At 57.3% G+C, this 24,492-nt stretch overlaps 1 protein-coding gene across 1 annotated transcript in view; it reads left to right on the top strand.

Moving 5' to 3' along the window:
- The window catches only part of MRC2 (mannose receptor C-type 2), a 54,329-nt gene extending 30,029 nt beyond the window's left edge, over window positions 1–24,300 (top strand). Inside the window, exons 2-30 of the mRNA XM_082679278.1 lie at window positions 2,056–2,457; window positions 3,165–3,338; window positions 3,544–3,708; window positions 3,873–3,986; window positions 4,491–4,637; window positions 7,309–7,497; window positions 7,626–7,780; window positions 8,899–9,006; window positions 10,762–10,877; window positions 11,760–11,908; window positions 12,552–12,769; window positions 13,473–13,615; window positions 14,713–14,815; window positions 15,081–15,219; window positions 15,332–15,367; window positions 15,651–15,811; window positions 15,899–15,966; window positions 16,683–16,783; window positions 17,085–17,221; window positions 19,567–19,681; window positions 19,801–19,964; window positions 20,133–20,241; window positions 20,774–21,012; window positions 21,136–21,304; window positions 21,399–21,548; window positions 21,867–21,986; window positions 22,173–22,352; window positions 22,822–22,848; window positions 22,955–24,300. Coding sequence (XP_082535404.1) covers window positions 2,056–2,457; window positions 3,165–3,338; window positions 3,544–3,708; window positions 3,873–3,986; window positions 4,491–4,637; window positions 7,309–7,497; window positions 7,626–7,780; window positions 8,899–9,006; window positions 10,762–10,877; window positions 11,760–11,908; window positions 12,552–12,769; window positions 13,473–13,615; window positions 14,713–14,815; window positions 15,081–15,219; window positions 15,332–15,367; window positions 15,651–15,811; window positions 15,899–15,966; window positions 16,683–16,783; window positions 17,085–17,221; window positions 19,567–19,681; window positions 19,801–19,964; window positions 20,133–20,241; window positions 20,774–21,012; window positions 21,136–21,304; window positions 21,399–21,548; window positions 21,867–21,986; window positions 22,173–22,352; window positions 22,822–22,848; window positions 22,955–23,178 — 4,322 coding nt within the window. The 3' untranslated portion in view covers window positions 23,179–24,300. The remainder of the gene's footprint in view (window positions 1–2,055; window positions 2,458–3,164; window positions 3,339–3,543; window positions 3,709–3,872; window positions 3,987–4,490; window positions 4,638–7,308; window positions 7,498–7,625; window positions 7,781–8,898; window positions 9,007–10,761; window positions 10,878–11,759; window positions 11,909–12,551; window positions 12,770–13,472; window positions 13,616–14,712; window positions 14,816–15,080; window positions 15,220–15,331; window positions 15,368–15,650; window positions 15,812–15,898; window positions 15,967–16,682; window positions 16,784–17,084; window positions 17,222–19,566; window positions 19,682–19,800; window positions 19,965–20,132; window positions 20,242–20,773; window positions 21,013–21,135; window positions 21,305–21,398; window positions 21,549–21,866; window positions 21,987–22,172; window positions 22,353–22,821; window positions 22,849–22,954) is intronic.
- Window positions 24,301–24,492: the final 192 nt, after the last annotated feature.

The following is a 24,492-nucleotide window of genomic DNA, read 5'->3' as shown; positions in this document are numbered from 1 at the left end:
ACCTGAGCAAGGGACAGTAGTATCATATGAGATCAGACTGGTAGGCAGGACCAGAACATGTAGGGTCTCGTGGCTCAGAGTAAGTAGTATGAATTTTATTTGCAGAATGATGAATTGCCTTTGAAGGCAGGAGAGAGACTAATCTGACTTATATTGCTTTTCTTTTACTGTGAGAGAGGCTGTCATTTCAAATATTTAAGAACCAATTGCATTTCTTCTTTCTTTTTAGCTGTGTATACATATCTTTTATTCATTTTCTACTATCTTGGTGCCATTTTACTCATAATTTATTGTATTTTTTATAAAAGCTCTTTTCATTTTAGGCAATAAACTATTTGCCTCTAGTAAGTTACACATATTTTTGTCACTTGAATTTTGATTTTTTATGGCATTTTTCATGTCATGTAAAACTTATTATGTTATTGAAGTTATCGCTGTTTTCTTTATGACCTTCAACACTCCAATATTATTTAAAAAATTTTTTTTTACAACTTATTTACATCTTTAAAAGATCATGCTGCCTGGCCATGAAGAATGACTTACAGAGGAATGCCAAGGCCAGCATGGTGGAACAGAAAGGTCTGGGGCTTGGACTCAGAAGACTGGGGCCAAATTTCAGCCTTGTGACTCTGGTCAAATTGCTCTACTACCCCTAGTCAAATACTTTGCCTATAATACGGAATCATCATCATCATCAACATTTATGGTGCTCTTACTGTGTGCTAGGCCCTGTTCCAAACACTTTACATGTCTTATCTCATTTAACGTTTACAGTAGTCTCACGACGAGGAAACCAAGCCGCGTGCCCAACTCACACATTGAGTGGCAGAGCAGAGATTTGAACCCTAGCAGTCAGACTCATGCTTTCAAGGCATGAAAATAATCCTGAAGGGCCAGTGGATGCAGACGTGCTCTGGAGACTGAGATGTGCTGCATGTGTGTGTCGTGTACTAAGTGGCAGCTAAGGAACAAGAAGGAGGTGGTGAAACCTGGGTGTCACAGAGACCTGGGTTCGCTTACTGGCTGTTTGGTACCATGAGTGGGTCGCTTCACAGCTCAAACTCACGTCAGTTTCGTCCTTTCTCTCTCTCAAACACTTTAAGGTATAATCACAGCTTTTGAGATACAATTCACATATTGTAAAACTCACCCATTTAAAATGTGCCTTTAATGGGGTTTTAGTATGTTCACAGAATTGTGCAACTGTCATGACAATCTAATTTTAGCACATTTTCATCACCCCCCAAAGAAACGCTGTGCCTTTCCCCAGTCACTCCCCATTCCCATCACCCCAACCCAGCCCCAGGCAACCACTGATCTACCTCCTCTAAATTTAAATCTTGATTTCTTCATCTGTAAAGTAGGTGTGCAGGGGGCAGGTTGGATTTCAATGTCTTTCATAGAGTGTCTGCTCAGTGAGGTGATGGGTGAGAAGATGCAGGATTGGGGAAGCCAGAGAGCTAAGCTCTGTCTAAAATCTAAGCAGTGAGATGGTTATGGGACATGAATGGTTGGGTTTTGCTGGTGGCGGGTGTGGTGAGCGGTTTGGGAAGATTCTAAATGAGAGGAGAAGATGGAGCCGCTGCATCTGAGGAGCAGGAGGGGAGAGTGAGACAAAGCGACTCCAGGCTGGAGAACTCTGGCGGAAAAACAGCGCTACGTAACAGAGGTTGGGATAAAGGTTGCAGCGTGGTGTGTGATGTGAACACCTTCACCGTCCTCATAAGATCTTCAGAAAAGTCAACAGTTCCCAACTTGCCATATGGGGTTGGGTTTGCTTTAGGGGGGTGGGACGGAAGGCTGAGTCCTACCTTCAGGTGGCATGGGGCTAGAACAGAGGCTGGTCGCCTAGGCTCTGCCTTGACTGGGCACAGGGGGACAGCAGTGCCTCTTGCCAACACCCAAAGGGCCAGTAGTGAAGACTGAGTGATTTATCATATGAGAGAAGGCTCACAGCCCAGCACCAGGATCATGGTCAGTGTCCGCAGGCGGCCTGGCCGTCAGGGGCTGCCAGGAGACCCCTGTGATGGCCTCGTGTCCTGCCTTCCCTTCCAGAACCCAACGTCTTCCTCATCTTCAGCCATGGACTGCAGGGCTGCCTGGAGACCCAAGGTGGGCAAGTCCGAGTCTCCCCAGCCTGCAATGCCAGCCTTCCTGCCCAGCGCTGGAAGTGGGTCTCCCGAAACCGGCTCTTCAACCTGGGCACCATGCAGTGCCTGGGCACAGGCTGGCCGGGCACCAACACCACCGCCTCCCTGGGCATGTACGAGTGTGACCGGGAGGCACTGAATCTTCGCTGGCACTGTCGCACACTGGGTGACCAGCTGTCCCTGCTCCTGGGGGGCCGTTCTAGCAACACGTCCAAGGCTGGCACCCCTGAGCGTGGCGACCAGACCCGCAGCGGCCAGTGGCGCATCTATGGCAGCGATGAGGATCTGTGTGCTCGGCCCTACTATGGTGAGAGGCTGCTGGCAGGGCAGGGCTGGGGTCCTCGTGTCCGGGGCCTAGAGCCACAAGGGCAGATGCTGGGGTGACAAAACCTTGGCCTCCGCAGACCTCTGGCAGGCACCCCTTTCATTGCAATGGGAAGCATTTTGGAATAATTAAGAAAATGGACTTCAAAGCATATAATTTGCTTTTTTAAAAATCACGAAGTTAATACACTCTTGTAAAGACCTCAGACAGTACTACAGCGTATAACGTAAAATCAAATGAGAAATCCCTTCCCCAGGCCCACTCTTCAGGGGAGACCCCAGGGTAATCCTCCACAGGGGTCTTGATCCCCATTTTGCAGGGGTGAACAGGAACCAGAGTCACCCAGTGAGAGGGACCTTTCCTGGTGGGCAGCTTCATCCTAAGGGTCCTTTCCTGGGAGTTCCAAGATAGAATTTGGCGTGAGGGCCAGCTGGATTTTGGACAGGCATTAAGGGGCACTGTGGGGCCCCCTTCCCAGCCCTATGGGATGAGCAGTAGGCCCTCTCCCAGGCTCCTGGGCTGACCTGACGGCAGAGGGAGCGTTAAAGCCACAGTCTGGTGCCACTGCCCCTCCCACTCTCTGCTGACCCCTGCCCACCCCGGCTCCCAGGGTTATAGGGGGTTTTTGTCTGAGGGATAGGCAGCCTCTGGGGTCCAGATGCCAAGGTCTTGGCTCCCCTTTCCTGCAGAGGTCTACACCATCCAGGGCAACTCCCACGGGAAGCCGTGCACCATCCCCTTCAAGTATGACAACCAGTGGTTCCACGGCTGCACCAGCACAGGCCGCGAGGACGGGCACCTGTGGTGTGCCACCACCCAGGACTACGGCAAGGACGAGCGCTGGGGCTTCTGCCCCATCAAGAGTGAGAGTGGAGCGGGCGGGGCTGGCGGGAGGCTGGCCCTGGGGGACGCGAGCGGGTGGCGGAACTTGCGGGGCAGAGTGGGAAGAGGCCTCTCCTCGCAGCACAGGGCAGCCTGTGTGGAGTCACTGCACTCCTGGAGGGACCCCCTGTGGGCCCTGCAGGACAGGGCTGGGGAGGGACCCACACTCGGCTATCGTGGTGGCAGGTAACGACTGTGAGACCTTCTGGGACAAGGACCAGCTGACGGACAGCTGCTATCAGTTTAACTTCCAGTCCACGCTGTCCTGGAGGGAGGCCTGGGCCAGCTGTGAGCAACAGGGGGCGGATCTGCTGAGCATCACGGAGATCCACGAGCAGACCTACATCAATGGTGAGGCTGGGGCGGGGCGGGGGGCAGGCGCCTGAGACCTGCCCTGCCTTTGGAGGGCCCTGAGGCCTTTCTGCTGGTGGGGGTAAGGATGCCGGTGGTGGGGCAGACGGTGGAGGGCCAGGGATGGGGCGACCCTTTCCTCACTGTCGCTGTCTTGCTGTCAGGGCTGCTCACTGGCTATAGCTCCACACTGTGGATTGGCCTTAACGACCTGGACACCAGCGGAGGCTGGCAGTGGTCGGACAACTCGCCTCTCAAGTACCTCAACTGGGAGAGTGGTGAGGCGCGGGGTTTGGGGCGCAGGGAGGCCAGGGGACCTCCGCACAGGCACTTGGTCTCTTATTTACTCCTTCGCTGGTACCCTGCTCCAGGAGAGCAGTGAGGGTGGGGGCAGATTTCCACTGCCTTCTGGACCGGGCGCCACTGGTCCATGGCGTGTGTTGTCCGAATTAGGAACCGATGCCCCTTCCTCGGGACACAGGGCCTGGGAGGGGACTGGATCTTATTCTCCACGCACCCCTTCAGCCGCGGGCACCGGGGCACCGAGCGCGCCAGCAGCCTGGCCAGGGCGGGCGGGCGGGCGGGCGGGGCTGGAACGGGTTGCCGCGCAGAGGCACCAGGACCACGTGGGCCCAGGTTAGGCAGCAGGAGGGCCGAAGCGGGGCGCTGGGCATCTGAGCGGGCTCAGGTCTCCCGAGGGAGCACGAGGTTCGGGGTAGGGCTCCCGGGCCAGGGGGTGAGTTTCTCTTGCCTGGGGCGCTGGCGCCCTGCCCTCCCCACAGATCAGCCGGACAACCCGAGCGAGGAGAATTGCGGAGTGATCCGCACGGAGTCGTCGGGCGGCTGGCAGAACCGCGACTGCAGCATCGCGCTGCCCTACGTCTGCAAGAAGAAGCCCAATGCCACGGCCGCCGAGCCCCCGCCTCCCGGTGAGCCTGGCAGCCGCGGGGCGTGGGTGGGGCTCGTCAGGGCCGCAGCCGCCGACGGCTCAGCCTCCCAGCACTGGGGTCTCTGATCCTCGCTATTCTTTTTAATGGTTCAGCTGAAGTCTGAACAAACTGAAATGTGCCATTAATTCGTTCCGGGAACGTTCGTTGAGCACAGTGTTCAATGCCTCGGGACTCACCGTATCCTCGTGGTGGTCACAGCCTGCTGGAGGTGACAGACACCTCAACATTCAATTGGAATATCCTGAGTTATGTGCTATTATAAAACACATGTATAATAAATATCAGAGGGGCCTAGAGAAGAAATTGATTAAGCTCCAGAGACTTAAGGAAGGTTTCCTGGAAGTGACATTGGATTTGGGCCTTTCAAGTTGAGCGTAAGTTTAAAAAGGCATAAAGAGGTGTGAGGGAAGGGCATTCCTGGCAGAGGGGACTGCAGGTGCAAAGGCACGGTGGCCTGGAAGTTCACGGCAGCTTTAAGGACGGGGAGTATTGCTCCCTAACTAAGGGTTAGAGTATAGGCGCTAACCACTTAAAGTGTGGTCCGCCGTCCAGCAGCACAGCGTCACCTTCCCAGGTGATGTTATAAATGCTTGTTATAAATGTAGAATCTCAGGTGCACCCCCCCCACCAATTAATTGAATTCGAACCTGCATTTCCCAAGATGCTTAGGCGATTCATGTGCAGGTACAGTTTGAAAAGTACTGGATTAGAGGGCAGGGGAACAAGATGGTTCAGAAAGGCAGGTTGCAGCCAGTTCCTGAAGGATCTTGGCTTCTGGGTGAAATCTGGGTGGGGCCGGGTAGGCTGTGGGAGCCTTTGCAAACTTTTAAGGCAGGGAGTGTCTGGTCCACATTTGCGATTCACCGAGATAGCTCTAGAGGCCGGCACCCGCTTTGGGGTGTGGCCTTGGGTCCGCAGCTTAGTCTCAGAGGTGCAAATTGAGGATAAACTCAACCCCATTGCAGGGTTGCTTTAAGGCTGGAGACCTGGCCTGGCTTAAAGGAGCGTCTCCTTAGGTTGGAGGGGCTACTGCAGGAGTCCAGTAGCCATGGGGTGAAGACGGGATTTGTACACGGAAAATACAGCAAAACCAGAAAAAAATCCACAAAACAGAAAGTAAGAGCTTACAGAGCAAAACTTCTGCTTCTGACCATTGAAGTGTTGCCAAAGGCTGATTCAGGGTCACTAGCCACCACTGTCTGTCCTCACCCCCTCGGGGGTCAGGAGCAAAGGTTTCAAACATTGGCACCCACATCTAGGGCGCCTCACCTCCAGCTCAGGGGGAGCCTGGGGCAGGCACCAGTTCCAGGGCTTCCCTTTCTGAAAGGAGGGCCACAGGGCCAGTGTGGGCAGGCCTCTCTGTGGCCCCCATCGGGACTGGCCCCTCACCAAGTCCTCTGTCCCCTGGATCTGCCCAGAGTGGCTGCTGTGGGGGGTTCTCCTCTGGGGCCTCACGGACCTGCAGGTATGTCTCTAGCCGTGGATTTCCTCTTTCATCCTGGCCCACATCTCTCTGCACGAGGTGTATTTTCTAAGCAGTTTCTTGGGTGGTTCTGCCTCCCGGGACTCAAAGCCTGTCATTTTAGAGGCAGGCGCCGTCATGCCCCCAAAGCGTCCTCATTTCCTAAACTCCCTTCTTCCTACAGCCCTTGGGTCTGCACACCCACTAAACTCTTGTGTCCAAGGAGGCAGCCTTGGGTCTTAGCTCAGCGGCTGACAAGAGATGATCGGTAGGTCTTGATCCTATCCCAAGGAGGGAGGCTGCTCAGGCCCTCAGCCCTTCCCCACTCTGCCAGGTCTCCAAGAGACAGTATGGCTGGACCCTGGAGCATCTCCCAGGATGGAGTGGATCCCAGTGGGGCGATGCTTCAAGTGGGTACATGCTTTCTTGCCCAGCCAGCAGAATCCTGTCCAAGACTGACGTTGTGGGTGGTTTGGTAAAGTCTTGTTTTCTCTTGCCAAGACCCAAGTGAGAGCTTGTTTGCATCAGGTGCCTGCGGACCCTGATCCCTAGAGGGCGATCTTGAAATGCATGGAAATGGGAGTGAGGAAGGGCCTAAGGCCGGTTGGTTTCTCAGCCCTAGGGTTCAGGGAGAGGAGCTGGGGGTGGGGGTGGGGGGAGGATCAAGAGTAAAAATCCCAGCCAGGGGACGCCCGTCAGGCAGCGGTGAGTTCACGAGCGGCTGACCTGGGAGGCCCCGTGTCCCCACCCCCTTCATCCCGGATTAATGGAGCCACACTCCGTAGATGCTCTTTGAGACAGTGACGGCTGTGTCATTTATTAAGTGAGGTGGACACGCGCTAAGTTGTAATCTTACAGCAGGAAACCCCATTTGCAGAGGAGGAAACTGAGGCTCCTGGGGCTGGTCTGTCCCGAATCCCCATCTATCTCTCCGTGAGAGCCCCAGCTTGGGGGGGCCGTCCTGTCTTGGGTGGAATCTGCCACCACCTCCCGGGGCTTCAGCCACCCTGGGAGTTTTGTCTTTCCAGCATCATTCGGTATTCAGACCTGTCCTCGTGGGAAGGGCGGATCTGTGACAGGTTTGGGGAGGAGGTGACTTCCAGGCCCCTGCCTGTGTTGACACCCAGTGGGTCGGTTCCCGGGCTGGGCAGCTCGGTCCCTGAGCAGCGGCCTCTCTGGTGTCCGCAGACGTGTGGGCCAACGTGAAGGTGGAGTGCGAGCCCAGCTGGCAGCCCTTCCAGGGCCACTGCTACCGCCTGCAGGCTGAGAAGCGCAGCTGGCAGGAGTCCAAGAAGATGTGTCTGCGGGGCGGGGGCGACCTGCTCAGCATCCACAGCGTGGCCGAGCTGGAGTTCATCACCAAGCAGATCAAGCAGGGTGAGGGGCCGCGTCCCCCACGCCCATCCCATCCGCCCGGAGGCCCAGGGACCGTCCCTCCCTCCCCTGCCGGTGCCGGAGGCTGACCTCCCCGTGTCCCCTCTCCTCTCTCCCCGGCCGCACCCCAGAGGTGGAGGAGCTGTGGATCGGTCTCAACGATCTGAAACTGCAGATGAATTTTGAGTGGTCCGACGGGAGCCTCGTGAGCTTCACCCACTGGCATCCTTTTGAGCCCAACAACTTCCGGGACAGCCTGGAGGACTGTGTCACCATCTGGGGGCCGGTGAGAACCCCCCTCCCTGTCACGGGGCCCCCAGACCTAGCCTCAGTTTCCTCATCTGTCAGGGGAACTCTAATGGTGCCACCCTCAGAGGGTCACTGGGAGGATTAAAGGAGTTAGTTCTTGTGAAGCCTTAGGACGGTGCCTGGTGCGATCTTGGTCTCTTGCCAGCTGCACTTCCCCGCCTGCCGGTGGCGTCAGAACTCACATTATGTGGACGTGCTCTGCAGGCAGGACTGCTCGGTGCCAGCCCTACCAAGCCCAGGGTCCTGCCCCCTCAAGAAATGATGGAGCTGTGACTGTTTGCCATGGCTTTGGCTCAGACAGTGTGGGTGGATGAAGGAATTGATCCAGGGCTTCAAGCAGAGATAAGTCTGGCCCTTAAAGAATGGACAAAGCTGTAGGGACAGACTACTTACTCCAGAGACAGGACATTCTGCCGTGAGATACAGCCAACAGTGCCAGCGACTGTGGAGACGTCTGGCTTAGAGGATGCTATTTAAAAATTTATGAACAATTATTTATTGAGCATCTGCTATGTGCCAGGCATTCTCCTGGGGGCTGGGACATATTAACACCTCTGCCCTCCAGATGCAGCTCAAGACAGACAAAAACTGCTGGCTGGGTGCCCTGGACACAGGAGGGCTAAGGCAGTTAGGAGGGGCCGAGGACTAAGTTCCTCTTCAGCTCCGTCAGCTGAGGTGAGGGTCTGGGCATACGGCCCCTGCTTGTCCTGGATCTGCAGGTACTGGCTGGACGCCTTGCCAACCTGGGAATCTCATTTGTCTGTCCTGCTAACAGTCTTAGCCAGCTTGTCCTTCATGTTTATGAAATGAGCTGTAAGTAATTTAAGAGAGCACCTTTTTCCATTTAGACAGTGCTTGTCAAAGTTTCGAGGCATTTGCACATCAACTCTGTGTGCTCTCATCAGCCCTGTGAGGCTTCTAGCACTAATCCTGCTTCCCCCATTTTCCAGCCTAGAGCACAGAGAGGTCAAGCTTCTTGCTCAGAATCACACAGCAAGTCAGAGGCACGGTCAGGTCTGGAAACCAGGTTCACTGAAGGGGTTTGGGAGATTTGGAGGAGATAGATTGAGACTCCCCCTTACCCTGTGTCCCTAGGAAGGTCGCTGGAATGACAGTCCCTGTAACCAGTCTCTGCCATCCATCTGCAAGAAGGCAGGCCAGCTGAGCCAGGGGGCCGCTGAGGAGGACCATGGCTGCCGGAAGGTGAGGGTGCTTCTGGAGCTGCCCCGGGTGAGGCCAACCAGAGGGGCTCCCAGGGGCAGGAGGGCAGGTGGAAGCCCGCAGCCTCCCATGGCATCGTCCCTTCCTCGGCATGCCCCCTCCTCCGCTCTCCAACCTGCTCCGTTCCAGGAGCGATGTTGGATGAGGTGGGGTGGGGGGAGAAGCTGTTGGGAAGAAGCAGAGCTCCCCCGCCACCCCTAGCCCTGAGCCCCCCTCCATGGAAAGCCACGGAGAACCCGGAGGTGGTGGTGGGCGGGCCCCCCAGTCTGCTTCAGTATCCCCTGAGTGGAGGCTGCTGGGGAGACCCTGGCCCTCTGTGCACCCCGGCCCCATCTTCCCGCCTCACTTGCTGGCATAGCGTGTGCTTGTCTGTCTCCTCAGGAGGAACGGGGCCATGCGGTGTCTCCGCCCCTGGGCTCTCGCCCCAGGGAGGGAAGGGATTAGGACTGAATGGGGGGAATGAATCAGTCGGGGGGGCGGAGCTATGAAAGAGGGTGAGGGTGGGTGATGGATCTGTTTCCCTCCTCGGGCAGCCGCCCGCCCGCCTCACCCCTCGCCGCCCCCAGAGGAGCAGGGGTGTGAGCAGTGTGGACACAGGTGGGGAGGCTGCTCTTCAAGCCCACTTGGTTGTGTTTTGGCCCCTGGCGGCTCCATCTGCAGAGGCCACGCTCACGTACACACATACGCACGTAGACATGCACAATATACACATACACACACACAAACACATAACGCACACGTATGTACGTATACACACAAATACATGCACATGTACACATACACATATGCACATGTACACACACGTACACACACACACACACACACGCACGCCACTTTCTCCTCTGCGCTGGTTCCTGCCCTGGGGGCTGCCTCGCTCTCTCTCCCAAGCTCCAGCCCCCACCCCCAGGGATCCCACTTGAAGGCTTCCTGGAGGCAAATGCCCTGGCAGGCCCCTGGTGTCATCTTAGGAGGAACAGGGCTGTGGCAGGGACAGACACAACCTCTGTGGTGTGGGTTCCGGTCTGGGCTCTGCCTGCACTGTCTGTACAAAATCAAGCCACGTAATTCTGAGCCTCAGGTCCTCACCTGCGAGGCAAAGCAGAGAGGCCCTCAGGGTGGCCCAGGGGACAAGGGGTCGGGGGGGTGAAGCCTCCCCGGCCTCATGGGGATGGGGGCAGCGAGCCAGCCGTGTAGGAGGGTGGTCTCTCTTCCGCAGCTTTGCTGCCCCTCGCCGAGGGTCTGTCCCGCCTGCTCGCGGGCCAGGCGCATCCTCCGTGTCCTCCAGCTTTTCCAGGCCCCCGAGGATTGCCCAGCCCCCTCCACATCCTGGCAGCTCTCCCAGCTTTCTGGCTCTGGTTTCCCAGCCAACTGGCAGTTTTCCCACTGCGTCTCTTGGTTCAAACACCCAAGCGAGGAACCCGGTGGGCCACTCATCTTTCGTGGCCAGGCCACAGGCCGGGTGACTGGCTGTCTCCCAGTCAGCCACCCGTGGGCCATGCTTACACCCCGGGCCTGGCAGTTGTGGGTAACGGTAGGGAGGGGAGCATGGAGTGACAAGGTGCAGAACACAGCACAGGAAGAGCCGGCTCTGGTGTCAAACCAGTCCCCTCTGTTCTGTGCCCAAGCCTGCAGAAAATTCAGTGGTGCCACTGATAGCACCTGCACCGCAGGATTTATGGGTGAGAAAGGAGAGTCCTCCCCCCAGACACCCCTTTTCTGCCCACTCTCTTGAGCCAGGGTTGGACGTGGCACAGCCCATCCTGCTACTGGCTGGGAGAGGACCAGGTGACCTACAGTGAGGCCCGGCGCCTGTGCACCGACCACGGCTCTCAGCTGGTCACCATCACCAACAGGTACAGGAGAGGGACCAGCCCTCCCCTATGTCCTGGCCTAATGTGGTCCCTCCTCCAAAGCGGGCAGCATCCTGCCATCCAGTGCAGAGGGACTCGAGTCCTTTGAGCTTCAACAGGCTCCAGGGCCTTTTTCTAATATTGTCACCAGAAGGACTCCTGTTTATTAAGCGACCCCAGCGTGGGACAGGTCCTGGGCAGGGGCAGGGGCAGGGACAGGTCCTGGGCAGGGGCAGGAACAGGCGTAGGTGTGGGCTGGATGCCCCGAAGAGACCTTGGCTCTGTCTGATTATCCCTCTCCTCAGCAAGGCATGGAGGTGAAGACAGTAGAAGGGGACCTGGGTGGCTGTGTGTCAGCTGCAGGGTCCCCACTTCCCTGAGCAAGTTTCTTTTTTAAAGCATTTCTTAATTTTTTAAAATTAATTTATTTTATTTTATTTATTTTTGGCTGCATTGGGTCTTCATTGCTGTGCACGGGTTTTCTCTAGTTGCAGCGAGCAGGGGCTACTCTTTGTTGCGGTGGGCGGGCTTCTTATTGCAGTGGCTTCTCTTGTTGCGGAGCACGGGCTCTAGGAACGCGGGCTTCAGTAGTTGTGGCTCGCGGGCTTCCCTAGTTGTGGCTCGCGGGCTGTAGAACGCAGGCTCCGTAGTTGTAGCGCACGGGCTGAGTTGCTCTGCGGCATGTGGGATCTTCCCCGACCAGGGCGCGAACCCTCGTCCCCTGCGTTGGCAGGCGGATTATTAACTATTGCGCCACCCAGGGAGCCCCCTGAGGAAGTTTCTGATGGGGTGCAGCACCCAGGCTCCTGGAGCAGGGCATCTGGCCTGTAGCCCAGGGAGTGGCGGGGGGCGAGCTCCCTGCCTCGACCAGCCTCTCTCCCGCAGGTTCGAGCAGGCCTTTGTCAGCAGCCTCATCTACAACTGGGACGGCGAGTATTTCTGGACGGCCCTGCAGGACCTCAACTTCACCGGCTCCTTCCGCTGGCTCAGCGGGGATGAGGTCATGTACACCCACTGGAACCGGGACCAGCCCGGTGAGCCCCTCCTCCACAGCGCCCGCTCAGCCCCCTCCTTGGACTTTCCTTGGTGAAGCCAGGAGGCCGCGGTGGACCAGCCCTGCCACGACCGAGACCCAGGGCTTCATAGGAAACAGATCATTCGTACAGTGTGGTGATGTGGTTATAGGAGGACAGGCTCTGGAGCCAAACTGCCTGGCTCAGATCCTGATTGTGCAGTTTATTAGCTGTGCATCTTTGAGCCTCAGTTTCCTCATCTGTCCAATGGGGATAATGGTACTTTCCTCACAGGGTTGACATGAGGCTTGAATGGGTTAATACACGTAAAGCCCTTAGAGTAGTGAGCATACAAGTGCTCGCTATTACTGTTACCATTTTAAATTCGTCTTTTTTAACCTTTTCAAGAACCTGATGAGGCAGATGATGAAACAGGCTCAGAGAGGTTAAGCAAGTTGCCTAAGGTCTCACAGGAGCAAACATAGAGCTAGGCCTCTGCCCCCATTTCCTTCCTCCCCACTGGGCCCCGACTCCACAGAGCATGTCCCTGCAGAGATGGCTAAGCTGATTCCCGGTGCGAGGGCCGTGGTGGTGCCCCTCGGGGATGTGAGGGAGGACTGGTGAGTCCTCTTCAGCATGTGGGTCTCCCTTCTCCCTCCTCCAGGGTACAGCCGTGGGGGCTGCGTGGCCCTGGCCACGGGCAGCGCCATGGGGCTGTGGGAGGTGAAGAACTGCACGTCGTTCCGGGCTCGCTACATCTGCCGGCAGAGCCTGGGCACGCCAGTGACGCCTGAGCTGCCTGGACCAGACCCCACACCCAGCCTCACCGGCGCCTGCCCCCAGGGCTGGGGCTCAGACCCCAAACTCCGGCACTGCTATAAGGTAGGCAGCCTGTTGGCCTGGGGTCGGGGGAGAGAAACAAGAGCAAAGAGGCAGCACCCCTGGCAGGGTGGGTGGCCCCAGTGGGACCCAGCCATGATCCAGGCAGGCGGGCCCTGGAGAAACTTACAGACAACAGACAGAGGTACTTTCTGTTGAAACCCTTTTGTCAGTGGCATCTGAGGCCTGGTGCATAGTAGGTGCTCAATAAATATTTGAGGAGTTGAAGAAACCACAGAGACCATCGGTTGCGGAGGTTCCCAAATGTTGGGGCCAGGCTGGCCGCTCTTTAGAGTTGCCTGGGGAGCCCGAGTTAAACAACTCTTCCAGGCTGTCACCATGGAGACTGGGATTAAGTGGGTTGTAGTGGGGCTTGGTAATCTGTGTTTTTAAACCCTGCTGGGTTTGGGAGCCACTGAGGTAGTCCAGGGTCTTTTAATTACAGGAAGAAGCTGAAGTCCAGGGAGGGGAAGGGACTTGCCCACAGCAAATTGTGGCTCTGCTGGGATAAGAGCCCTGATTGCCCCGCTGGTTAGGGGGACCATCTCTGGGAGATGGCTGTGCCAGTTCCCCTCCCCTGGGGCTCCCTCTCTGATGAGCAGGATTGTCCAGTGAGGCCCCAGCCCCCTTCCCCACTCATGTCCTGGGAGGGCAGGTGTCCCGTGGGGAGCTGGGCTGGGGAACAGCTTGGACTCTGCTCCTGCAGGTGTTCAGCGCGGAGCGGCTGCAGGACAAGAAGAGCTGGGTCCAGGCCCAGAGGGCCTGCCAGGAGTTGGGGGCCCAGCTGCTGAGCCTGGCCAGCTATGAGGAGGAACATTTTGTGGCCAATATGCTCAACAAGATCTTTGGGTACTAAGCCTGGGGCGGTGGCCCACATGCACATGAGTCGGGCTCTTGCTTTTGCTGGGCAGGGTTAAGGCGACCCCAGGGCGGTCGGTTCCAGGGCTTGGAATGACCTGTGCATCTGCTACTAATGCCAGGCCCATCCTGACCCCCCCTCAAGTAACCCTGGTCTCCCTGGAGTCGGAGACCCTGGGTTGCTCACCAGAGCCAGCAACACCCCCTGAGACTCACAGACTTTTACACAAGTAACCGCCCTCACCATCCCTCCTTCTCCATGGCAGAACCTCCGAGCTGATCCAAGTGAGCGCCCCCTCCCGCAACCCTACACCATCCCATAATAGTCCACACTTTCTCAATAAACAGCTTTTTTTGAGAGACAGGAATAGAAAGGCTACAAAAGTGAGCATCTGCCCGCGGGGTCCCTCCAGATCCCTGTCTCTGTCCTGTGGGTTCCTGGGACATACAGCCCTACAGTCCCTTAGCCTTGGGAAAAATCCAAATGGATCCAGGCTTCCTGACTCTCAATTCCAGGGATATCTCCTCCCAGCAAACAGCACAATTACATTATTTGACTGGTAATTATAATAGCTTGTGTCAGTTGCTCCTCACCATGTACCAGGTACTGCACTAAACATTTAATCCACGTTCAAGACTCTTCTCAATCCTACTAAGTACACATTATTCCTTGCGGGCTGTTAGAGAGGTTGGGTTTTTTTACCCAAGGTCACAGAGCTGGTCCCTGGGTGACCCACGACCGGAATCCAGGTGTTTCTGATTCCACGGCCCCAGGTCTATTCACCGTCCCCATCGGCTGCCTAAAGTGAAAGCCTGCAATCTTGCTGGCAGGGCAAACCCCACCCAAAGGAAAGCAAGGGAAGGGAGCCAGGCCACCTGCCCGCAGCGAGCGTGGCGCCTGGCCCAGCTAGCCCAGTTCTCTCTGGGGAGAGCTTTTTAAGGGTGGCCCCAACAGTGTTTTGCCTGGTGAGTGTGAAGCCCAGTTCGAGAGGCCCCAGGTCCTTGGGACTGCCCAGGTCACAACTGCAAGGGGCCCCTATAACTCTCATCCCCATGTCTTCTGTCTTCACCCCCGGGTTGTGCTAAAGTGAGTCAGAGCCCGAGATCCACGAGCAGCACTGGTTCTGGATTGGCCTGAACCGTCGAGACCCCGGAGCGGGGCACAGCTGGCGCTGGAGCGATGGACTAGGGGTGAGGGGGCCTGGAGGAGGCGGGGCAGGTGGGCGGAGCCTGGGCGGGCGAGGTTTGGATGTGGGCGTGGTCTTTTGGAGGTGCACGAGGTTTAGTAGAGGCAGCGCCTCTGGCCGGAGCTGGCAGGTAAAGGAAAGGGGGTGGGGACCGTCTAGCCCAGGTTGGGGGTTCCTAGCTTATGCCAGGTCTCTGGTTGGTCTGTTCTGGGGGGGGGTGCAGCCTCCGCCTGGTGCCTGAAACCCCTCTCCCCTTCCGACCTCATCAGTTCTCTTACCACAATTTTGACCGGAGCCGGCACGACGATGACGACATCCGGGGCTGTGCAGTGCTCGACCTGGCCTCCCTGCAGTGGGTAGCCATGCAGTGCGAGACGCAGTTGGACTGGATCTGCAAGATCCCTCGAGGTTGGGTGGGGCGGCGCTGGCGGAGCGGGCATGGGACGAAGGGCGGAGGGGGCGGGGGTCCAGGGAAGGGGCACCTTTCCCTGCAGCGTCTCTGTCCCTGTTGTCCCCATAGGCGCGGACGTGCGGGAGCCTGACGGCAGCCCGCAAGGTGAGGCACCCCGCTCCCCACGGCGGCCCGGAGGGGGGAAGGGGCGTCATCTCCTGGGCAGGGCCTGGCCGGGACAGAACGAAGGGGCTTAAGGGCTTGAGCCGAGGGAAAGGTGATGGGGGCACCCTACTGGCCCAGGTCGGATGGGCTCGCAGGCCCGCCTGCCTAGGCTGCCCTGGACCCGCCTGCCTAGGCTGCCCTGGACCCGCCTTGTCCTCCTTGGGCTGGGCGGGCAGGCAGCCCCAGCCCGGCCTCCATCCCCACGCCCCCTCCGCTCCCGCAGGCCGACGGGAATGGCAGCGTTTCCAGGAGGCGGAGTATAAGTTCTTCGAGCACCACTCCACGTGGGCGCAGGCGCAGCGCATATGCACGTGGTTCCTGGCCGAGCTGGTCTCCGTGCACAGCCAGGCGGAGCTGGACTTCCTGGGGCACAACCTGCAGAAGGTGGGCAGGCTAGCGAGCAGGGCGGGCAGGCCCGGGAGCCAGGGAAAAGGCCTGCCATCCCTCACCTGCCTGCCCGGCTTCCCCTAGTTTTCTCGGGGCCAAGAGCAGCACTGGTGGATCGGCCTGCATACTTCAGAGAGCGACGGGCGCTTCAGGTGGGAGCCCTGGCGGGGCAGCGGGTGTGGATGGGCAGCGGGGCGCCTGCGTGTATGGCGAGCCTCAACCCAGGCTGGAGGTAGGCAGGCGGCACGGCATATAGAGACAGACAGATTTGGATTTGAATCCAGCCCTGCCCTCCACTGGCTATGTGGCCTTGAGCAAGTGAGTTAACCTTTCTGGGCCTCGGTTGTCTCACCTGAGAATGAAACGAGGCCTGCCTGGTAGGATCATTGTGAGAATTAGAAATGAGGTATGTGAATCCTTAGCATGGCATCCAGCACGTCATCGGGCGCTAAGTAATGGCAGCTCATTATTATGCTGGGGTCACTCATGAATAAGGTCCCCTCAGGACATGGGCAAGAACATAGGATGGTCCGGAGGGGCCTCTGTGTATTCACGGCCCACCTACCATGTGTGAGGCGTGGAAGGCCCAGGAGCACATGGGTGTCTGAGCGTAGCGCTGCCCTTGGACCCCTGCTCTGGGATCCTTAGACTTCTTTTCTAGTTAGAGAAACGGATGCCCAGGAAGGCTGGCCCTTACCTGGAGGCGCCAGGTCCTTGGGTTCTAGCTGCACTGAGCTCAGTAGCCCCACTCCTCAGCCTACGGCCACTGAGCCCCTGGTGTTGGGCTCTGGTCCCTGCCCCCTCATTGCTGCATACAGGGGAGCACGGTGCCCAGTGCTGGAGTCACCCCTGCTCGGTGCCATTGCAGATGGACAGATGGTTCCGTTATAAACTTCATCTCCTGGGCACCCGGCAAGCCTCGGCCCATAGGCAAGGACAAGAAGTGCGTGTACATGATGGCCAGCCGAGGTGAGCACAAGATGGGGCAGAGAGGGTGCAGAAGCTGAGGGGAGGGTGGGTGTTGGGGGCAGTGAGGTGAGCCTGCGCAGGGGCCCTAGGTCTCTTTTCATTCTCTCTGTTCCCACAACCCAAGAAGGGCTAGACCCAGAGAGGGGAGGGCCTGTCCCTGTGATCCGGCAGCCACAGAGGACTTGAGTTCAGAGCTGGACACAGGGACGTGAGCCCCAGCCCCACCTCCTCTCAGGGCATGAGGCCAGGGTGCTGGCAGCCATGCCCTGCCCTTGGGGTGACTGCTGTTCTCTTTCTGCAGAGGAGTGGGGGGACCAGAGGTGCATGACAGCCTTGCCCTACATCTGCAAGCGCAGCAACAGCACCAGAGAGCAGCAGCCCCCAGACCCACAACCCACAGGTGGCTGCCCCCCTGGCTGGAGCCAGTTCCTCAACAAGGTAGGAAGTGGAGAGGGGGCACCCAAGGCGAAGGCTGGGCCTCAGGAGTCCTCGCCCTTTGGCAGCATCAAAGTCATGGCCTCTTGCCTGTACCCACCACCCTCTCTTCTGCATGGCCCCAGTGCCAGGGCCAGACTCCTTGGAAACTAAGTCAGCGTAGTAACACCTTCTCATTCACCAGGTAATGAGGTTGCCCGTATAGTTTGGTGAGTTTCCTAGATCCCTGGTCGCCAAACATCTGCTTTTTTTTTGTTTGTTTTCTGTTTTTTTTTGGAGGCAACAGTGCAGCCTGTGAGATCTTAGTTTCCCGACCAGGGATCAAACCCGTGCCCCTGACATTGGGAGCACAGAGTCTTAACCATTGGACTGCCAGGAAAGTCCCCAAACACCTTGATAATGAATTCCTATTAAAATGTTGAACATACAAAGTACGTATGTGTGCATTACATATGTGTGTGTAAGTAAATATATATTTACTTACATACTAATGTGACTGACATCATATATAGTTAAATGTACACAAGACCAAAACAATATAAACCATGAGCGAGAGATTTTTAAATAGTATTTTTAAGTTTTCAAAATTTTCCTTTTAGTGGTATGAAAAAATTTTTGCGCTCACTCAAAATTTATCAATTATAATAATTGTTACTATTTAAATAATTTTGATAAGAGCAAAGTGATTGCATATTCTTCATTACTTGAAAAAATCTTGGTTTGACGCTTTGTGATTCAGACTTCACAGGTCTTGTTTGAAGTTCAATTTTTTTTTTTTTTTTTTTCTGGCCATGTGGCATGTGGGATCTTAGTTTCCCGACAAGGGATCGAACCCACGTCCCCTGCATTGGAAGCACAGAATCTTAACCACTGGACCGCCAGGGAAGTTCCCTGAAGTTCAGATTATTTTAACACATGGATTGAATGGTTGTTGTAGACGGAAAGATTACCTCACGAAGACAAATAGATCAAGATGAAGAAAGGTCATCCATCATTGGCTGGGCTTTCTAAGTCCTCCCTATTTTCCAGTCCTTCTACAAATTAAACAAAGGTTTTTGTTTAAAAATTGGTCCGTTTCTGCATTTAAACTAATCTGCCTTATAAACTAATCAGAAGAGCTGATTGAAAGAGTTAAAAAAAAATCCTTGGAAGATTTTTTAAAAACAACGTTTAGAAAATTCTCTTCCCAAGCGTTCTGAGTGTGCAGCTAGGAAAGTTTGAGACAATAAAATGAATTCGAAGGGATATGCATCTAAATGCGTTTTCAAAATGTTCCCTCTAGAGAGTGAGTTTCTTTCCAAAAGTGGTTACTTCCTGACCCTGCGGCTCATTCATCAGACCTGATTAGACCTTCATTGTTTTTACCTAGTGGCTGAAAGCGCCTACCCCAGACGGAGAAGGGCACTATTTCCTTGTGGTTTCATTAGTATAAGCTTCGATCCATGCCTTCTTCGCAGGACATTGTAAGACCGCTTAACCCCTATTGTGAGGATTAGATTAGTTAACGCTAGATAACATGATCCATAAATCTTTGTCATACGTTGGCTTGCAGCCCGCCCGTCGTGTCCTGGAGCGCTCACTGTCTTCAGAATATCCAAGCGAATATTACACCTTTTCTGCGTTTAAAAAAAAAAAAAAAAAAAAAGAGTAAGACGTGTATTATTAACATCTTGGGGAAAAAAACAAAAAATGAAACTAAAACTCATCCATACTCTCCAGAGATGACCCCTATCAATGTTTGTTACTCACTTCCTGACTTTTTCCATGTAATTGAGATTATACTAAATAACACAATGGTGTAGCCAGCTTTTCTTTCTTAGTATTATATTTTCAGCATTTCCCCATGTCATTAAATGTTTCCAAAAGCTTATTATGACTTCTTCCACCTAATTGAAAACAAAATATATTTCATATATGTAATTGGCCCTTTGCTTAATTTGTTAGCATCATGGTAACGATACAGTAACTCTGTCAAAAGCCTTTGGAGTATGCGAAGCTGAGAGCCAGACAGACCTTGTCCCCAGGCATGGCCCAGGCGGTGCCGTCACAAGTAGTAGAGCATTTGGTGGCCCGGAGAAATCTTCCCACTTAAAAACTCCCCACAGTGTGGGCAAGTGTACGTGAATCCACTGTGCCCGGTTGAGAGGGTGCCGGAGACCACCCTCTCAACCGGTCAAGGAGACCCAGACCAGTGGTCAAGGAGACCCAGATGGCCTGGTTCTCATGCTTTTCCCTCACAGCCCCCGAGCCTCCCCAGGGCCTGCGGCCGAGGGCTCCGCAGCGGAGTTTCTGGGTGTGTGGGACAGGGAGGTGGAGCAGGATGCCATGCCTCCCCCTCCGCCCCACAGTGTTTCCGAATCCAGGGCCAGGACCCCCAGGACCGGGTGAAGTGGTCAGAGGCACAGTTCTCCTGTGAACAGCAAGAGGCCCAACTGGTCACCATTGCAAACCCCTTAGAGCAAGGTAGGGCCAGCCCATGGGGAGGCCCCGTGATCCTCTGACACCATCCCCCCAGAGGGCTAGAGCAGAGCGAGGAGGGGGCTGCCCTGTCGCTCATCACTCTCTCTTCTGGGGGACTGTAGCATTCGTCACAGCCAGCCTGCCCAATGTGACCTTTGACCTTTGGATTGGCCTCCATGCCTCGCAGAGGGACTTCCAGTGGGTAGAGCAGGAGCCTCTGCGGTACACCAACTGGGCCCCCGGGGAGCCCTCTGGCCCTAGCCCTGCCCCCAGCGGCAACATACCGGTGAGGAAGCCGCTCCCCACTCTCTCCTTTGCCCTCCACCCCCACCCTGCCCCGCAGCGCTTGCCTGGGGACCCCCTTCCAGCCTCTTTGCTCATAGTACAGCTTTCTGGGGGCAGTGGCACAAGCGGGCAGCTGCCGGGGCTCCCCTGAGCAGCTCCTTCCCCCCAGACCAGCTGTGCGGTGGTCCTGCACAGCCCCTCAGCTCACTTCACTGGCCGCTGGGATGATCGGAACTGCGCGGAGGAGACACACGGCTTCATCTGCCAGAAGGGCACGGGTACGTGTCACCGGGGAACCTGGAAACCCCAGCCCGGGACTGGATTCCGTGGGCCATGCCCTGAGGAATGAGACATGGTCCTTGACCTCAGAGGGCCCCTGGGGCCACCCCCAGAGTCTAGTCTGCTCGGGAAGCAGATGGGCAGAAAGGCCAGGCGCCAATCAGAGGGAAGGGCAGTGGGCACCAAGGGGTCTCAGAAGGAAGGTTTGGGGTTTGGAGGGCTGACCGGGGAGAGCTAGACACTGGGCATGCCTGGTGGCAGGGGCCCTGAGGTTCTGTGTCTGAGGTTCCTGCAGCTCTGTGCAGGGGTCCCTCTGCTCTGGATTCATGGTCGAGCTCTAGGTTGCTCATCCCTTTATTAGCAAGAACATATTGTTACTAATAACAGCAATGACCGACACTGAGCCAGGCACTGTGCCCAGAGGAGAGTTGGTCTCTGCCTGATGTCCGGCGCTCCCCCCTCCCGGCCTCATGCCTGGGGATGGGGTGATGGGGGCAGAGCCCGGCCTGAGCCCTGCCCCCTTCCCTGTAGACCCCTCCCTGAGCCCATGCCCAGCAGCATCGCTCCCTGCCCCGGGCACTGAGCTCTCCTACCTCAACGGCACCTTCCGGCTGCTGCAGAAGCCGCTGCGCTGGCACGATGCCCTCCTGCTGTGTGAGAGCCGCAACGCCAGCCTGGCGCACGTGCCTGACCCCTACACCCAGGCCTTCCTCACGCAGGCTGCCCGAGGGCTGCGCACGCCACTCTGGATCGGGCTGGCCAGTGAGGAGGTGGGCACCGGGCTGGGCCCACTCCCCTGATTTCCTTCCCTGCCTCCCCCTAACCCTGTGCCTTACCTGCTCCCTGACCCGGCTGGTCCCCTTCCTCCCACCCTGATGGCTGGCTGTGCCCAGGGCTCCCGGCGGTACTCCTGGGTCTCGGAGGAGCCGCTGAGCTATGTGAGCTGGCAGGACTGGGAGCCCCAGTACCCGGGGGGCTGCGCCTACGTGGATATGGATGGGGCCTGGCGCACCACCAGCTGTGACACCAAGTTGCAGGGGGCTGTGTGTGGAGTTAACGGAGGTGAGTGCCCACCCGCTGGGGCCGAGGGGTGGGCTGGGGGTAGGCTGACCCTGGGAGGACCCTGGGCCACTTTCTCAATCCTGCACCCCCATAGGTCCCCCTCCTCCCCGAAGAATAAGCTACCACGGCAGCTGTCCCCAGGGGCTGGCGGACTCGGCGTGGATTCCCTTCCGGGAGCACTGCTACTCCTTCCACATGGAGCTGCTGCTGGGCCACAAGGAGGCGCTGCAGCGCTGCCAGAGAGGTGGGCCGGGTGGGCGAGAGCCCATATGTGGGCATTCCAGGTGGCGACCCCTCTCGTGGACACTCAAAGCCCCTGTGAATGCAGTCCCCGTGCTGCGGTCTACCTGTCGGCAGCCCTCACACATAAGTGCCCCTCGCGTTGCAATACGCACAGACCACCCGTGACATAACGTGTGTGACTATAACTCCCTTCCCTCCACGCACGACTCCACGCCATCGTCTCCTCTGGCTGCCAGGGAAGAGGGCGGGGCCCTCTCTGGAGGGCTCTGCCACCCCGGGGAGACCCGTCTGCCCTGACGTGAGCCTCCTTTGTGTCCAGAGGGTGGGGTGGTCCTGTCCATCCTGGATGAGATGGAGAACGTGTTTGTCTGGGAGCATCTGCAGAGCTCTGAGGGCCAGAGTCGGGGCGCCTGGCTGGGCATGAACTTCAACCCCAAAGGTGGGTCCCTGTGTGTAGGATCAGGTTGGGGAGGCCTCAGGCGGCAGGGGTGATGCCCTCCAGCGGGGCTTGGTGGAGGTGAGGGCCTGAGGAAGGTGGGAGTTGATCCTAGGACAGGCCTGCTCTCTCCCACCTGCTCCCACCTACCCGCCCCTGCAATGCCCCCTCAGTGCCTTCTTCCCCCAGAAGGTACGCTGGTCTGGCAGGACAACACAGCTGTGAACTACTCCAACTGGGGGCCCCCGGGCCTGGGCCCCAGCATGCTGAGCCACAACAGCTGCTACTGGATCCAGAGCAGCAGCGGGCTGTGGCGCCCGGGCGCCTGCACCAACATCACCATGGGTGTCGTCTGCAAGCTCGCCCGAGGTGAGCGCCCGGCAGGCACACCCGCGGCTTCCTGCCACCCCCAGGCATCTGGTGCTGCCTGGGGGCCCGACTGCTTCTCGTTCTGCAGACAATGCAGTGGATGGGAGAGAATAGACAGACAGGCCTGGGGCCCGCCGGGACCTTCCCCTGGGATTAATTAGTCTGTAGGACTGGGCCTTGCTGCACGTTTCCAGACTAGACAGCAAGCCCGTCATTTTGTAGTGGTTAAAGGCAGGGATGGGGTTCAAGCCCAGGCCAAACCATTTGCCAACTCTGTGACCTTGGGTAAGTCATTCAAACTCTGTGGCCTCAGTTTACACATATGTCAAATGGGGTAATAAGAGTACGTATAAGGGGATTAAATGAGCAAACGAAGTGCCTGGGCCAGCAGAAAATGTTCTTACGTGTTTGCTTATTATTATCATATTATCACTGCTACTGTTATTAACTGGTTCCTCCTCTGCCGCAGCTGAGGAGAGCAGCTTCTCCCCATCAGGTGAGTCACAGGCAGGGCTGAGACTAGCCCTGTCCTCCTTCCCCCCCTTGTTCCGGGCGGCGGGGGCCGTAGCGGGGCTTCTGAGCAGGGGTTCTTCTTGCTGCAGCAGCCCTCCCGGGGAGCCCTGCGGCCCTGCTGGTGGTGCTGATGGCGGTGCTTCTGCTCCTGGCCCTGCTGACGGCGGCCCTGATCCTCTACCGGCGACGACAGGGCGTCGAGCGCGGGGCTTTCGAGGGCGCCCGCTACAGCCGCAGCTCCTCCGGCCCCGGCGAGGCCACTGAGAAGAACATCCTGGTGTCAGACATGGAGATGAACGAGCAGCAGGAGTAGAGCCAAGGGCGTGGGCGGGGCCGGGGCAGGAGGAGCTGGGTCCGCGGGGCCCGCCCCCAGCTACAGTCCAGTCGGCCCATGGAGGGGTGCCCTTGGGAGCTGCCGTGGGGAGCTGGGGCTGGCAGGGCCTGGGCTGGTGGGCTTCCTCCCTCCCACGAGGGCTGGGCTGAGACCTGGCTGAGTGCAGCGTGGCGTTTCCCTTTGGGGGGGGTCTTAAGGTCTTGTCACCCAGGCCTGTGCCCCCATGGTAACCAGAGGCAGGACGGGAGCCCCTTTCTGCCTCTTCCTCCCCGGGCCCGCCTGCCCAGGCCTGTGCCCCAGGCCCCAGGACCTGCTTCTCGCTGCAGAGTCTGAGGAACCTGCCCTGAGCCCTCAGCCGGCCTCTTGCTTCTCTCCTTCCCTGGCAGCCTCAGCTCTGAGCCCCTCACGCCAGCTCCTTTTCCTCCCTGCCCCCCTTGTCACACAGCCGTCCCTTCTGAGCCAGGGCCCTGGGGTTTGGGGAGCCCTCTTGCTCTTGGTGGGGGTCGGCTGAGGGGGCCGAGCATTTGTCACTCCTGTGCCTGCTGGGGTGGCCGTGGGACATGGCAGGGGGGCCTGGGCCGGATGGAGAACAAGAGCATCACTGTGGCGTCAGCTGGGCTTGGGCTGGAGACAGGACAGGGGAGAGACACCCTGACCTCCTGGGGGTGACCAGGCAGGGCTGGGTGTCATCTCCTGCCGGCCGGGGGAGGGCTGTGTCCCTAAAGAGTCCCCTGTGGGGACCAAAATAAGTTCCCTAACGTTTCCAGCTCCTGGCTCTAGTTTGGAGAGAGAGGTGGTGTTTGGCCAGGGTCCTAGGGGCTTCAGAAGCGAGAGCCCAGGGACGCCCTCTAGTGGGGCCTAGAAGAAGAGCGCCTGAGTCCCCCGAGTGGCCCCATGCGGGTGGAGCCGAGCCACCCAGCACCTTTCCAAGAGGCCGAAATCCCAGCAGGAGTCACCAGTCCTGGTGCCGCGACCCAGGACAATGTGAACATGGACTCGAAGACATGGTCCTTTTTTGTAGTTCTTAATTTTTTTAATGTGCCATTATTGTTTTAAAAAAGAGAAAAAAGAAAAGCAAACAAATAAAACACCTTTAAGAGGCTTGAGAGAGAAGGGTTCCTGCTCTGTCCTGCTGTGAGCCTTGTCCTTCATATCTTTCCAAGATAAATGTCTTTTTGGGGGGCTTGCATCCATTTTGCCTCCGCCTCGGGAGCACACCCTTCTCTCTGTTCCTGGGAATGTGTGAGGGTTGAGGGCTCTGGAGCTGCTGGACAACAGTGTGAGCTTGTGCAA

This window comes from Grampus griseus (assembly GCF_964374135.1).
Source record: "Grampus griseus genome assembly, chromosome: 20".
Taxonomy (NCBI): Eukaryota; Metazoa; Chordata; class Mammalia; order Artiodactyla; family Delphinidae; genus Grampus; species Grampus griseus.
The sequence above is the reverse complement of the archived record's forward strand: the minus strand, read 5'-3'. Positions and strand labels throughout refer to the sequence as shown.